Source organism: Sebastes umbrosus, chromosome 14, assembly GCF_015220745.1.
Source record: "Sebastes umbrosus isolate fSebUmb1 chromosome 14, fSebUmb1.pri, whole genome shotgun sequence".
Taxonomy (NCBI): domain Eukaryota; kingdom Metazoa; phylum Chordata; class Actinopteri; order Perciformes; family Sebastidae; genus Sebastes; species Sebastes umbrosus.
The window spans coordinates 488,170-505,222 of record NC_051282.1 but is presented as its reverse complement, the minus strand read 5'-3'; the positions used below and the strand labels follow the sequence as shown (position 1 = coordinate 505,222).

The following is a 17,053-nucleotide window of genomic DNA, read 5'->3' as shown; positions in this document are numbered from 1 at the left end:
ACCACAAGGTGGTAATTCTAGTTTTACAAGCACAATGTAGCTCATTTATGACGATGCTTCAACAGATACTTTGTGGCTGTACTTAACTTCACCTGCTTTGCAGATTTTGGAGGGGATGTGACATAAGCAAGCAAAAAAAACTAGTTTTGCAATACGTGTATAACAAATGAAATGTTTGTGGAACATTGAAGCTGTTCCAGATGATCGTGGTGGCCTTCACTTTTTCCATTCAATTCTGTTCATCCATGATACATCACTGTCTGCACCGTGCAGCAGGAAACAACGCAAGCTAGAAATGCTAATTCCTACAACCATGACTCACGACAGCTCCAGTCCTTGTGAAAGTAATTTAAGCGGAGCTGAAAGACTGCAAACTGCGCTGAATAAAGTGGTTTCTGTAAAGATAGAGATCAAAAGCAACCCTCTCAGCGCTGCTTTGCCACTGCAACAGTGTAATCTAATTAGCGTGTTTACTGTTATTGCCTCTTTGCCACTGAATTCCTCACACAGCATTAAGTGCTCCATACTGGCAGATGCCAACGTGACTGCGTATGAATAAGTCATAAATAAAGTGTATGATAGGAATGCATGGATCAAGTTGAGTTTTGTTTTATAATGAGCACACATGGCTAATGAGTCTGCACAAGCGTATTCATTTTAGATTAATTTAGTCTTCTTGACAATTGCTCGGAGACTCGTAATGAACTCCTCTGTGGAAAAAAAGCTCTTAATTGGCATCTTTTCCCGCAGACTTTCCTCATCTGCTGTGTGTGTGGAGAAAATAGCATTTCCTGCAGTAAGTGGTGTCAATCAGCTGGTGTTCATACGTCATTGAAAACAGCAGCAATCCTACAGACTCTTGTCAGCGTTTTTTGTGTTATTAAGATAATTGGAAAACAGAATAGCAGCAAAGGGGTGGGGGGGATATGTGCAGTAGGAGAGAGTTTGTTGCAGATACATACAGTAGTGTGTCTCTTAAGAGACTGGAGATGTGACAAAGCACTTAGAGGATCTCTTTATAAACCCTGACAAGGAGATCCCCACTGAGACCTGAGAGTACATTACAAGAGAGCTCCGCTGCAATTCTATATGCACTGAATGTGAGTGTGTTTGTGCAGGCGTTTATGATATGAGAACATGGACAGGAAAACCTGGAAAATGTGCAAGAGAAAAGGAAAGAATAAGAGAGGGGGAACACTCCATACCCTTCATCTCCCTTTAAGGTACATTTTGAACAGAGGAAAAATGTGCAATTAATTTGCGATTAATCACGATTAACTATTTTATATACAATTTATATATATATAAACACACACATACACACACACACATAGAGACAAACAGATATATACGGTACCAGATTTACAAGAAGCAGTACAAATTTAGTATTCACATGCACCAGCACCCACCTCAGTTGGGAAAAAGATTGCTGAAAGAGGCAATAAAATGCATCTAGGAAGCAACAAAAACACAATTCTCAATCAGTTGAAAAATCAACTAAAAACATTCTAGTTTCCATATAAAGAACTTAAAATCATACATGGACTTCTAATGTCCCATTGGGCCTCATGCAGCAACATTCTGTTCAATTGATCTTATATTTTCTCTTCATTTTCTGTTAAGAGAAAATATAAGAGAAGTTAACTCCAGATGCATCAAACTGTCTTAACTATCCAAAGTGGATCTTACGTTCTTAAGTTTAGCTCAGCTTAATATTTTGAACACATAATTCCGGCCCAAAATGGTACCGACCAATCAGGACTTTTCTCGGTCCTCCCTATTGTCACTTCACCACTATTTCCCTCAAAAAGCAGACGAAGCATTATAAGGAGAGGAAACATTTTAGAAACAGCAGAGAGTTATCGATTAGTGGATAATTAATATGGTTGGTTGGTTAGTTTCTACACTCAGTGAGTCTTTGCCTTTAGAAGCTAAAAAGGAAGTAATGAGACATGAAAACACACAAGCGTTCTAAATAAAAATAACACGGTTCAATGCATAGCAAATGCTGCCTTGAAGGTAAATATGATTATGAGATGCCATTTAACAAGTGAGTCATCTTCACACGTTGCTTATGAAATAGTTTGGCCATGAGGTCTGAGACGCGGCAGAACACTTTACTAGAATAGATTGTCGCCTTGTTAAGCAAAGGCTGAATGAACATTAACACAACTCCAGGGCTTTTTTACACTGATATCATGTTTCAAATGGCACAGCCAGAGATATCGTCTTTCTTAGATGATCTGGAATCTAAGAAAATATCAAACCTGGACACACATGCACGCACGCACGCACGCACGCACGCACGCACGCACGCACGCACGCACGCACGCACGCACGCACGCACGCACGCACGCACGCACGCACACACACACACACACACACACACACACACAGGCAGAGTGACAGACACTGATTAGCAAAGAACAGAGACAACATGATACTGTATATGAGCCAGGAGAGTGTGGACACACACTGGTGAGCACACAGCAGCAGATGGGAGAGAAGAGTAATAGACTGTCTTCCTTTCTTCCCTGTCCACATGTCATTGTTGTAGCAGTGTGTTTCAGGAAAGCAAAGGACACATAATAGTCCCTCATTACTGAAAGTGGGTCAAACTGTGTGTCTGTGTATGTATGGGTGTATATACATGTGTGTCAAGAGGTCCGGTGTAAAGCTTGTTTAAGGGGGGGATCGTGCAGCAACAAACGGCATGAAAAGATTGTGTGTGTGCTAAAAATCTATACTGTATATCCAGACAGACAGGGAGAGGGGAAGAGAGGACATGCAGACTTGGAGAGGATCATGAGAGAGACGGAGATGAGCAACAGAGATAAACAAACAGAGGCAGCTGGTGAGAGGAAGGGAAAAAGCCAGATATGAAAGAGAGTATGGTTTGTGAGATGGAGAGAGATAAGATGTGGGTTCAGAGGCAGTGGTGCAGGGATGTTTTGGCAAGTGGGCTTTACTGTGGCTTCCATTCCTACATGGATACAAACCCATGGTTACACTTGACCTAAAAACCCCCAGCAATGCTCCTCCTCCTTTATATTGCTTTGAAAAACATTTGGATTTATTCAAGTTTCTCGCCAAAAACTACGTCTTACAAGATTACATGTGAACACAACATGATAATGTTAGAATTTACCTTCGCTCAATACTCATACTGAAAAGAGCCTGAACGCATCATAATGTAAATCGTAATGAAATCAGCAGGACGAGAGCTAGTTGCTGTTTCAACACGGATTTGTTGTTCGCAATGTAGCATTGTCAGGTAAAGAAATAGGTGCGTTGGACGCGTTGATAGTGAGTGTACTGCGTCCCAAACACATTTTCTATTGACCCTGGGATGATGGGACGACGTTAGCCTCCATCCCTGATCCTCACGGTAGACTTTTGACATTGACTTGGTACCAAGGTATTGGTTCTCGTGACGCCCTATCAGCCTTATTTCTATTATTATTACTGCTACTATTACTGCTATTATTAGCAGTCGTAGTCATATTTCTATTATTAATACTGCGATTATTACTGATATTTCTATTATCACTCTATTATATCCACCACTGTTGATTATTGTTTTTAGTCCTATTTGTATTACTACTTATAGCTGTTGTGCTATTATTGTTGTTGCTGTGCATCTCTCTCTCTCTCTCTCTCTCTCTCAACCGAACCGGTAGAGACAGTTGGTCGCCCACCCAGAACCGGGTTCTACCCAAAGTTTCTACCCGTTCAAGGGAAGTTTCTTTTTGCCACTGTGGTACCTAGTGCATGCTCATGGGGGTTCTCTTGTTGGGTCTCTAAACTATAGAGTACGGTCTAGACCTGCTCTATATGAAAAGCATCTTGAGATAACTTCTGTTATGATTTCAAGCTATATAGCAATAAATTGAATTGAACTGACATTGAACATCCCTCGTCATTAGTGGCATCATTGTGAGACACATCTTTTTGATAAAGTTTGATAATATGCTTTGGTGTCATTGCATCATACTTGTGTCTTAAAGGAGTAGCTTAACAGTTTGTATGGTAAATATGAAGCTACCGCCAGCAACAGCTTAGCTTAGCTTAGCTTAGCTTAGCTTATCGCAAAGACTGGAAACCTCTGTACAAATAACACATTTTACAGGGGTTATGTGTTGGACTATTTCTCAGGTGCAGTAAACTAGTAAAACTCGTGACCAAGTCCAGCCAACAAATAGTCTGAAACATAACCCCGTGTAAAAATACAATGTGTCGTTTTTACATTTCAGTTTTTGTTTTAACCAAGAAGATATCACACTAGTGAGCTGTAGAGGTGCTGTTAGACACGCCAGTCCAGCTGTTTCCCATTTCCAGTCTTTTGCTAAGCTAGGCTAAGCTAACCAGCTACTGGTGGTAGCTTCATTAGCGTACAAACATGAGAGTGGTATCACTGTGGTAGAAATGGAGCTGGGGAATCAGCCTCACGTTTTGGAAGCAGTAGATGGTAAGAAGAGTGATGGATTTCTAAACGGGAGGAGAAGAGATGAAATAATGGAAGAGTCCGGAGAGGAAGTAGGAAGATAAAGAGGACGGAGCTGTGGAGGGAAGTAGTTGAAAGCTGAAGAGGGAGGAGAAGAGAGCAAGAGAGAGATCTGGAGCAAGATGGACAGAGAAGGAAAGAAAAAGGTGGATGTGTGGAGTAGAAGAGGAGAAGGGGCTTATAAATATTGCATGGCAGGTTTTACTACTTGGCAAAAGCGAGGGCTTCCCTCCTCCATCCATGCCCCCCCACTGACACACTCTGCAGGGCTGTATTATTCAGCCCAGTGCAGCACTGTGTAACGATATCCCCGTTTAACCCTGGAGGGGAGAGGCAGGGGAAGATAACACAGTCGTCACTGAGATGCAGAAGTGAATGATGACACATGCACCGTGAGTGATGACACATGCGCAGTGTCTGCCTGCTCAGTGTTTGTTGTGATAAGATGGTGCCGCTTTCAAATGTGGGGCTGCTGGAAGGTTCAATGATGCTGACATCTTCACTCAATATTTAAATTTAAGGTTTGATCACAATCCAATTGTATTTTTGGCTGCGACCACCAGCAGCTCTATAGATCACTCTAGGGATGCACCGATACCGATTCCGATACCGATACCGATACCGGTATACTGGTATACCGGTATCGGTATAGATCACTCTGTTGATCCACAAACATTTCCAACTCTTTGTCAGCCACAGTTTTTGCCCTGGGCAGCTGGAATTTGGCATGGAGGTCAAGTGTATGGGTATGAAGGCACTGCACTCATCAGAGTTGCTTTTTCATTATGGACGGATTGCCCATCCCCCTACAAATTAGCCCCGCCTATTTCATACGTTCTGAACCGTTTGTAGTAGACTCTTGTGCATGCATTGATCTCTTGTTAAACAAACATTTGTTTTATACATTTCTAATAATTATTTTTCAATCTTGCCTGAACCTGAGCGTTCACAATACCTTAATAAATGAAGGTTGCCATCATTTCGCTTCAGTCTCCCCCCGTCTAACACAGTGGCCGGATATTGCTTATCCAGACTTCTCTACATAGCTAATGAATCATGTTAGTGTGAAGTGTTGTCTGTAAACAACCAACGTATTAATAGTCAACTGTTTGATCTCTAGGCTGAGATTTAGCTGGAGACGACAGTCTGGTGCTGCTAGAACGTTAATGTATGACTGTATAACTGCAGGGCGGTACGGTGGTGCGCTGTCGTCTCACAGCAAGAAGGTCACAGGTTTGAATCCGGCTTGCATGTTCCCCCCTTGTTAGCGGGTTCTCCAGCTTCCTCCCACTGATTCTAAATTGCCTGTAGGTGTGAATGTGAGCGTGAATGGTTGTCTGGCGACCTGTCCAGAGTGTACCCTGCATCCGCCCAGTGTCAGCTGGGATTGGCTCCACTCCCCCAGGATTAGCGGTTACAGATTATGGATGGAAGTATTACTGCAGCAGCCTCCCACTCAAGCTAACGTTAGTTAGCCATGCTAGATGTCACTGTCACCAGCATCATTTAGCCATTTAGCCATTTCAGTGTATGTGCCCGCTACACAACAGCATTTCTCTCCTGTGACAGCGAGTTTCTTTCCCCCAAAAGGGAGCGCAGCCTCGGCGATGATGCCATGCTGGTCTGGTCTATAGCCTGGAGCTATAAAGCTCCTCTATTAGATCTTTTTTAGGACATGGCAGGGGAGCAAATGGGAGATCAGTATTTTTGGATTTATGTTGGTGCAACGAGCTACACAGCAACTCTTGGGCATAGTGTTATTACTATTACTGGTTAGTTTAAAGTAGAAGTTTAGAGACAACTTCTTCTCTTTACTCTGTTACTGACTATGAGGGACATGGGATTGTTCTCCCCCAAAAGGGGGTGTGGTCATGAGAGCCTACTCTGGATGACGTATTGTCGGCTGATGTATTGGTGTCAGAGAGTTCCTATTTCAGTGGTGTGGGTTAGACTTGCCCCCTAAACTTTAGCCCCACCCTTTTCATAACTCATGAACCATTTCTCATAGACACTTGTGGGAAGTGTGTGAATACATGAACGCGTGGATGCACGTGCATAAGTGGTCGAAGAAATCGAGAATTTGCGCTTGTTTTATAATACTGACCCCAACATGAATACTGGGCTTCCATAGGAATGCTCCCCCAACTTTTGGCCCATTTTAGTCTCTTACTCTTATTGTATATATAAGTACATATACTATAGGTCCATTCTGAGTAGGTCGCCTGAACATGTCTTATTCAGCATTCGGTTGAGCTTCACCCTCTGATGTCACTTCTAGTTGCAAAAAGATGGCGACAGCCAAAATGCCGAAGTTGAGGCTTCAAAACTGCAGTCTGCAAACCAGTGGGTGACACCATGGTGACTACGTCCACTTCTTATACAGTCTATGTTTCCAAACAGTGTACCACCCTGGCTGACACCAACAACAGTCACAAGCTAGAGGGAGAAGCATCCCCACAAGGGCAAGGACCATGACTGACGTTAGTTAACAACGCCACATTGGCAGCTGTGGCACCACAGGGTTTCACAAGTGTTGTTTATCGATGATCAGAACACTGTTACCTCAACAGGTGGTGAGATGTCACCAGGGTCTGAAATTATCTTTTTTCAGTGCCTGCCACTGTGGCAGACAAGTATTTGTTTCGTCTGGCACTCTTGAAATCTCTGAGCTAAATGACGGAATAACATTTTAGATCTGATGTCATTCAATGTTGGATATATTTTACATAAAAAACATTATATGCATGGTAAATTACAGTGTTGGAATTTTTGGGGGAGGGAGGGTAGTGTCCACAGTACTATACTGTACTTTGTTTTCGTCATCTATAGTGGTTATTTGCATAAAAACACACAATTCAAATGATTATGATTATTTAAATATTTGCTTTGATTAAAAACAATCTTGGCAAGCTGCTTCGAGCTAGTGTTAGGAAGTTAAACAGGTCATAATTCTCTCTCTAATATCTATTTTATATTGCTGTGAAAACATCTCCATCAAACAACTGGATTTATTCAAGTTTCTTGCCAAAAACGTAATTTTACGAGATTATATTTGTACACATCATGATAATGTTGTAATTTACCTTCGCCCAATAGTAATTTTTCCTGAGCAGACAGTGAACGTCTCATAACATTAACTAAATGGCACCTCCGTTAACGTAAGCAGCTCCGTTATTTATCCAGTCAGGACTGAGCTGCTAACGGCTGCTAACAGCTAACGTTACTAACTCTCCTCCTGCTGATTTCAACACAGGTTTGTTGTTCACAGTGTCGCTTTATCAGGAAATAATAGGGTGCATCCTCTCAGGTTTAGTAGCACCACGCTTACAGAGCGCTTTTTTCTCTCCGCCGTGTCTCCGGTCCAAAACAAACTGAAACATGATACAGCATGCGTATGCGTCATTCTGCAGCGTAACTGTTAGAAAGTATCAATAAGAGAAATTAATAGACACGGAGGCATGAAATGCCAAGGAATTGGACAACGTCGGTTCTTTATTCCCATAACTAGTGTTTTCCCTGCCTGCCAAAGTGGCAGGTGTCCTGATGATTTCACCCGCCACTGCCAACAACTTACCAGCATTTGGCGGATGGCGGGTGCTAATTTCAGACCCTGGATGTCAAGCTCTCTTAACAAGCAGGCCCTCTGCGTTTTGGTCTGTGAACACATTTTCACATTTATTCAAGTACTGTACTTTGATAGCTAGTTACTAGTTACTTTGCTGATAATGATTTTTACATAAAAAGATATTTAGATAAAACTATTAGTTAACAGCTCCACGGTGACCCCGGGCAGTTTACCCACCTACCAAGCAGCCCAGTCGCACAACAGTTTGTAAAGTTGTCACAAAATTTAATGTACTGATTCATGTACAAAGACGAATTTCAATTTTTTTTCCTGTCAATCAATCAATTGGTATGTAATGTAAAAAGAGTTATTATGACCCAAACCTCGATCTTTTCATAAACTTAACTAAGTAGTTTTTGCCCTGTAACTTCCATATTTAAGTTATGCCACTTCCTGTGTTATTTAAACCCAAACCACAATCTTTTCCTAAACCTAACTAAGTAGTTTTATTTTGAAAAGACTGGAGCGGAAATTGAAACGTGCTTCACGTGTTGTTGGACATTTGTAGGAAAACGTACAAAAAATACATTGTTGAAAGTCGTGCTGAGCGTCACAAAAAACAGGGAAATGTGTGTCTATGTTCACGAATCAAATAGATTAAATTTCATGACTATTTCACAAAGAGACTGTGTTGTACCAAGACAATAATACACAAAACAATACTAAATGACAACAAGGAATATGTAAAGTATAAAATACAAGAAAATGCAACAATAACAAAATACTAACAAACAAAACAAAAATAAAGGGAAAAGTATGAAAAATTAATTATTGGTATATATACTGGGAAAAGAAAGTACGGAAACTTGTGTTTGGTCGATTATTTCTCTGTTGTTCCAATGCTAACTGACACTGTATTTTAAATGGTTGGAAAGCCTGTTTATTTACCTTCACAATGATGCCAAAATGCTCTGCCAATGGTAAACAGTGTGTTCTAATAAGGCTACCAGGAAGCCTGCAATGACTGCCCTTCCCCGTCAGGCCCGTTTGCGCTGGTGTCGACAACACAGACAATGGAACCTGAACATGTGGGGGAATGTCATGTTCAGTGATGAGTCCAGGTTCTGTCTGCCAAAGTTGGATGGCAGGGTCAAAGTATGGAGACGACGTGGAGAACGCTATGCTGATTGTTGCACCGATGGAGTAACAGCTTTTGGTGGGGGCAGTGTCATGGTGTGGGGCGGCATCTCCCTCACTGGCAAAACAAGGCTTGTCATCATTTTCAGTTTATTAGTAGTAGTCGTCATGGTGAAATTTGATAGCGTAAAAGCTATGAAGAAAAGCATGTAGGGAAGATAATAGGGAGAGGAGGTAGCGGAGGAGAGGAATAGAGCCAGTGCAGGCAGATAGAAGGAGGCTAGGAGAGAAGGAGCGATGGCTGATCTGTAGTGAATAAACTAGAGCAGGTCACTGTGGGAGGGCAGCACTCTTCAGTATGCTGCTCCAGACTCACAGGCACACTCAAAGCAAGTGGGACTCCTATATTCAGTACTATCTTCCTAGCTTTCTCACAAAATAATTCACACTCACATATGCCACTTGCCAATGGTAAAACTGTCACCATCTCGCATGCTGCATAATGCAGGTTACAATGATAGCAGTGGTATTCTTAGTAATATTTGAAAGAATGTGGCCTTGATTTCAGACAAGGGCAGGCTTGTCAATTCTAGTAAGTGACTGTCGATTTTGCTGGCTGTAATGACAACTGTTGCCAGCACATTTTATCAGCTGTAGCTACTGTAGCTAGCCAATACAGGTAATGTTAGCTGCCAAGCTATTAACTTGTCTCTGCCTGACTTTTAATGTTTCCAGTTTAATGGTTTTAAAATGAGAATCTGGTAAAAGGGTCTTTAAATATGCACTTCATGGCCGTATACATGACTTTGTGCTAAAAAACGGACGCTAAAGTTACATGTCTCAGGCAAAAAGTCAGCATCCTTAGATGTTAGTGAGATGCAGGGCAGGAATTTAACGAAAGCCATGAGGGCCGTGGCCTTCTGCCCCTCAAAAAATTATGTGCCCTGCGGCCACAGTGGCCTTGATGCCACGCCCGCACTGCCCCAGCTGACTTCGCCGTTTTCACCTCTGTTTTTTTCCTGTCAATACGTTTTTTAGACAGTGTCTTTTGTTGTGATTCTGAATTCGGGCTTTATCAAGTGAAACGCTGCGCACATAGCCAGTGTTGGGTTCAGTTTCAAGCCTGATATGAACCACTGGAAAAATGGGCTATTTATGATGATAGTTTGACACAAATGTTACCGCTGGAGATGATCGCGACTGCTCCAGACAATGCTTGTTTCCACCGGACACGCCGCAGCACATTTCAGAAGCTCTGTTAAAAATATGCGCCCATTCTATTTTTTTTTCTTAGTGTCTCCTTCTCTGGTTGAGGGGATGCACCCAAAACCATCTCCTTCTCCTTCTGCCCCCCCCGACCCCCCTTTGTAGTCTTTCAATTCTCCTCCTGCTAACAGGCACTGTTTGTGAATATACAGACATGGACAAAATTGTTGGTACCCTTCCGTTAAAGAAAGAAAAACCCACAATGGTCACTGAAATAACTTGAAACTGACAAAAGTAATAATAAATAAAAATTTATTGAAAATTAACTTATGAAAAACAGCTATTGTTTTTGAATTTTGGTTCAACAGAATCATTTTAAAAAACAAACTAATGAAACTGGCCTGGACAAAAATGATGGTACCCCTAGAAAAGATTGAAAATAATTTGACCATAGGGACATATTAAACTAAGGTGTGTCCTGTAAATAGCATCACAGGTGTCTTCAAACTTGTAATCAGTCAGTCTGCCTATTTAAAGGGTGAAAAGTAGTTACTGTGCTGTTTGGTATCATGGTGTGTACCACACTGAACATGGACCACAGAAAGCTAAGGAGAGAGTTGTCTCAGGAGATCAGAAAGAACATTATAGACCTTCATGTTAAAGGTAAAGGCTATAAGACCATCTCCAAGCAGCTTGATGTTCCTGTGACTACAGCTGCACATATTATTCAGAAGTTTAAGGTCCATGGGACTGTAGCCAACCTCCCTGGACGTGGCCGCAGGAGGAAAATTGATGACAAATCGAAGAGACGGATAATACGAATGGTAACCAAAGAGCCCAGAACAACTTCCAAAGAGATTAGAGGTGAACTCCAAGGTCGAGGTACATCAGTGTCAGATCGCACCATCCGTCACTGTTTGAGCCAAAGTGGACTTAATGGAAGACAACCGAGGAGGACACCAAATCATAAAAAAGCGAGACTGGAATTTTCCAAAATGCATATTGACAAGCCACAAAGCTTCTGGGAGAATGTCCTTTGGACAGATGAGACAAAACTGGAGCTTTTTGGCAAGTCACATCAGCTCTATGTTCACAGACGCAAAAATGAAGCATCCAAAGAAAAGAACACTGTACCTAATGTGAAACATGGAGGAGGCTCGGTTATGTTATGGGGCTGCTTTGTTGCATCTGGCACAGGGTGTCTTGAATCTGTGCAGGGTGCAATGAAATCTCAAGACTATCAAGGCATTCTGGAGCGAAATGTGCTGCCCAGTGTCAGAAAGCTTGGTCTCAGTTGCAGGTCACGGGTCCTCAAACAGGATAATGACCCAAAACACAGTTATAAACACCCAAGAATGGCTAAGAACAAAACATTGGACTATTCTGAAGTGGCCTTCTATGAGCCCTGATCTAAATCCTATTGAATATCTGTGGAAGGAGCTGAAACATGCAGTCTGGAGAAGGCACCCTTCAAACCTGAGACAGCTGGAGCAGTTTGCTCACGAGGAGTGGGCCAACATACCTGTCGACAGGTGCAGAAGTCTCATTGAGAGTTACAGAAATCACTTGATTGCAGTGATTGCCTCAAAAGGTTGTGCAACAAAATATTAAGTTAAGGGTACCATCATTTTTGTCTAGGCCAGTTTCATTAGTTTGTTTTTTTTAAATGATTCTGCTGAACCATAATTCAAAAACAATATCTGATTTTCATTAGTTAATTTTCAGTGAATTTTTATTTATTATTACTTTTGTCAGTTTCAAGTTATTTCAGTGACCATTGTTGTTTTTTCTTTCTTTAACGGAAGGGTACCAACGATTTTGCCTATGTCTGTAGATGTCAAATAAGTAATGAGGGTGAATGTATTTTTAACAACTAAAACACAGCCCAGAGCCCAATAGAGCACAGAGGTGTGCTGTATTGTTTATCTTTAATAGTAGCCTATGTTAGAATGAGGACTAACCAATGTGTGGAAAAAGGTAATGGTAACCGGCTAGAGTTTGGCTGGAGAAGAGCCTACTCTCTGCTATAGTAGACCAGCTTCCACACAGTGGGGGAATACTACACTGTGGACTTGCTATTGTTTTTTGTTTTTTAACATAACCTGTAACCCCACAAACTAATGTAGTTTGCTAATGAAATGCACCTTGGCCTTGAAAGTAAAGTTCAGTTAGTTAGGTACTAAGCTAGTTAGCCGAACCTGTTAATGTTTGTAGCTTACGTTAGAGCAGATAAACACACAGTTTGACCCATTCCTTACACTTTTGCTCTTCTGTTTTTGGTTTGAAATTTTTACAAAGAAAGATACCATGCTTCAAACTCTTTCTATTTATTTTTGGACCCCATGTCAACAGGCTAAAAGACAGGTCTTTTAGCCTGTTGACTCCTATTTACAGTCTACCTCCTCTTGGGTTCCTGCTTCTATGACTATACATCATACGTCATGTCATAAAAAGAGAACCTGAGGAATTCATTGGTACCATGTCATACTAGCTTGTCGCAAAGCAGGTTAAATAAAACTCCAAACATACGCTAAATTTTGGCGAGGAAAAACTGTAATGGCCATTTTCAAAGGGGTCCCTTGACCTCTGACCTCCAGATATGTGAATATCATATATGTACAGCAAATTTTGATGTTTTTTGACTTAAAACTATGCAATTTGACATCACTTTGGACCATTATTATTACTATTTAATGATTACTTTATCATTTATCACAACCTCTGAACATTTAATTCTTCTGGAAATGTTTACCCTTTAAATTTATATTCTCCTAATCAAAAGAGCAGATTCAGAAATATTTTAAATAATGTTTTATTAATTATGACAAACAATTCACTAATTATTTTACAAAAAGAACTTGAACACTGTATTAATAAATTACAGCAGCGTTGTTCTCAACCCCCCCCCCTGTCAGCTCGTCCAGATTCTCTCCACATAGTTTTTATGTTCATACGGCTTATGATGCTGGCGCTGCACCGTTATGAATCGCCATTATTAATCTCCCAGAGAGCCTGATATGGACAGGGCAGAGAAAAGTGAGAAGTACGCCAAGGAGTCAAATGTAGAAGTGCCGGTGGGTACTGGCTCACTTGGAGCACTGTTACAGTTAATATGTAGCTGAAGACAGCAGCTGGTTAGCTTAGCTTAGCATAGAGACTGGAAACGGGGGGAAACAGCTAGCCTGGAGGTGTAGTTGAAAAGTGAATTGGACACCGGAAGAGAAAATAAATTCCATGTGTTCAGTGGAGATGTGCCCATACTGCCTTGATTCCAACATCATCTCTGCATGTGCAATCTCCACAAGAATGAGAGCGCATAGTGGTGTGTACGTGGCCACAGCGGCAGGCTCAGAAAGCAGACTAAGACCTTAAGTTCCTGGTCAGTGTGCTCACATTTCTCCAGGTAGAAACCTCATTTGTAATCACACAAACATGGTTTGAGTTTTTATCTCTTCAATGGCCTCCTATGTGAAACATCAGATGGAGCAAACAGCATGAACCGCCCCGATTATTGCACTTTTTACACTATTTATCTGAACCTTTTCACGGGTCATCACTCCAAGGTCAGAACCCTAATAAAGCTGCCACTGACTATGTTTGACAGCAAATAGCAAATCTCAAGAGAGAAGAGTCACAGAGAGGAGGCAGCAGACACATTTCACTGTTGATATGAGTCAGATAGAAAGTGTGTGTAAGGAGGGCACGGAAGAGGATTTGATATGTGTGTTTGGGTCCTCAGGTTATGTTACTTCTCCTCCTTATACCCTCTCTCTCTCTCTCTCTCTCTCTCTCTCTCTCTCTCTCTCACTCACGCACACTGTATCCTTTACATAATATGATACCTTTCCTCTTGTGCATTTTTTTCCATCTCCCACCATCCCATCTTTCCCTTAGCTCCTAATCCTCTGCTATTAAATCTATTTGTCATGCTGTGCTTTGCCATTATCACTGACCTGTGTGTGTGTGTGTGTGTGTGTGTGTGTGTATGTATGTGTGTGTGTGTGTGTGTGTATGTTATAGGTTTTCTCCGCTGCATCATGCGGCGCTCAATGGGAACCTGGAGCTCATCACACTGCTGCTGGAGTCACAGGCTGCTGTCGACATCAGAGACCAGAAAGGTGATGGGGAAATGCGCGCACACACACACACACACACAAATATAGACAAACATACATATTAGGGCTGTCAATTGATTAAAATAGTTAATTGCGATTAATCGCATGATTGTCCATAGTTAATCACAATTAATTGCAAATGAATCGCACATTTTTTATCTGTTCTAAATGTACCTTAAAGGGAGATTTGTCTAGTATTTAATCAACATGGGAGTGGACAAATATGCTGCTTCATGCAAATGTATGTATATATTTATTATTGTAAATCAATTAACAACACAAAACAATGACAGATATTGATCCAGAAACCCTCACAGGTACTGCATTTAGCATAAAACAATATGCTCCAATGATAACATGGCAAACTGCAGCCCAACAGGCAACAACAGCTGTCAGTGTGTCAGTGTGCTGACTTGACTATGACTTGCCCCAAACTGCATGTGATTATCATAAAGTGGGCATGTCTGTAAAGGGGAGACTCGTGGGTACCCATAGAACCCATTTACATTCACTGATCTGGAGGTCAGAGGTCAAGGGACCCCTTTGAAACAGTTTTTCTTCACCAAAGTTTAGTGTAAGTTTGGAGCGTTATTTAACCTCCTTCATGACCAGCTAGTATGACATGGTTGGTACCGATGGATTCATCAGGTTTTATAGCTTCCTATCATATGAAATATACTGCTCAAAAAAAAGAAAGGGAACACCTAATCATCACAGTATAACACCGTCATCAGTTAAACTTCAGGGATATCAATCTGTCCATTTAGGAAGAACAAGTGATTGTGAATCACTTTCAGCTGCTTTGGTGCAAATGAAAGTGACAACAGGTGAATGGAGGCAACAGCAAGACAACCCCCACACAGGGAACAGGAGGAGCACTACCAGAGCCCTACAGAATGATCTCCAGCAGGCTACTGGTGTTCATGTTTCTGACCAAACTGTCAGAAACAGACTCCATGAGGGTGGCATGAGGGCCTGACGTCCTCTAGTGGGACCTGTGCTCACAGCCCAGCACTGTGCAGCTCCATTGGCATTCGCCAGAGAACACCAGAACTGGCAGGTCCACCATTGGCGCCCCGTTCTCTTCACAGATGAGAGCAGGTTCACACTGAGCACATGTGACAGGCGTGAAAGAATCCAGCATGACCGGTTCGGTGGTGGGTCAGTGATGGTCTGGGGAGGCACATCCTTGGAGGGTCGCACAGACCTCCATGTCATAGCCAACGGTACCCTGACTGCTGTAAGGTACCAGGGTGAAATCCTCAGAGCGATTGTCAGACCTTACGCTGGTGCAGTAGTCCCTGGGTTCCTCCTGGTGCAGTAGGCCCTGGGTTCCTCCTGGTGCAGTGGGCCCTGGGTTCCTCCTGGTGCAGTAGGCCCTGGGTTCCTCCTGGTGCAGTGGGCCCTGGGTTCCTCCTGGTGCAGTAGTCCCTGGGTTCCTCCTGGTGCAGTGGGCCCTGGGTTCCTCCTGGTGCAGTGGGCCCCGGGTTCCTCCAGGGTTCCTCCTGGTGCAGTAGGCCCTGGGTTCCTCCTGGTGCAGTGGGCCCCGGGTTCCTCCTGGGTTCCTCCTGGTACACTGGGATCTGGGTTCCTCCAGGTACAGTGGGCCCTGGGTTCTTCCTGGTGCAGTGGGCCCTTGGTTTCTCCTGGGTTCCTCCTGGTGCAGTGGGCCGTGGGTTCCTCCTGGTGCAGTGGGCCCTGGTTCCTCCTGGTGCAGTGGGTCCTGGGTTCCTCCTGGTGCAGTGGGCCCTGGTTCCTCCTGGTACAGTGGGCCCTGGGTTCCTCCTGGTGCAGTGGGCCCTGGGTTCCTCCTGGTGCAGTGGGTCCTGGGTTCCTCCTGGTGCAGTGAGCCCTGGGTTCCACCTGGTACAGTGGGCCCTGGGTTCCTCCTGGTACAGTGGGCCCTGGTTCCTCCTGGTACAGGGTGATGCCCAGCCTCATGTGGCCAGAGTGTGTAGGAGTTTCCTGGATGACCAAGGCATTGATGCCATTGACTGGCCCTCACGTTCCCCTGACCTAAATCCAACTGAGCACCTACGGGACGTTATGTATCGGTGCATCCGACACCGCCAAGGGCCCACTGCACCAGAAGGAACCAGTCCTTCACAGACTGTCCAGGGGCATACAGACACGCGGGGGCCATACACACTACTGAGTCACAGGATGAGCTGGATCAGCCTGTGATTTACATTCTTTACTTTGAGGGTGTGATTTTGAATCCAGCCCTCAGTGGGTTGATGATTTTGGTTTCCATTGACCGTTGTTACGTCATTTTGTTCTCAACAAATTATACAATGTACATCAGTAAAGATTTTCCACTTGAATAATTCGTTCATCAAGATCTGATGTGGGATTTAAGTGTTACCTTCATTTTTTTGAGGAGTGTATATGATATATGGTACATATACAGTATATATATATGATATGATATCTTCACTCTAGCTTTAAAACTGAGCCACTACAACCTAAAAATCTCAAGTTGCGTTAAAAGAAATTTGCGTTAATGCATTATTAGTGCGTTAATTC

General features: G+C 42.8%; 1 protein-coding gene across 9 annotated transcripts in view; it reads left to right on the top strand.

Moving 5' to 3' along the window:
• Positions 1–17,053, top strand: part of caskin1 (CASK interacting protein 1) — a 197,477-nt gene that overhangs the window by 109,952 nt on the left and 70,472 nt on the right. For all 9 annotated transcript variants that reach the window (XM_037792134.1, XM_037792139.1, XM_037792133.1 and 6 more), the window contains exon 3: positions 14,433–14,530. In XM_037792134.1, coding sequence (XP_037648062.1) covers positions 14,433–14,530 — 98 coding nt within the window. The remainder of the gene's footprint in view (positions 1–14,432; positions 14,531–17,053) is intronic.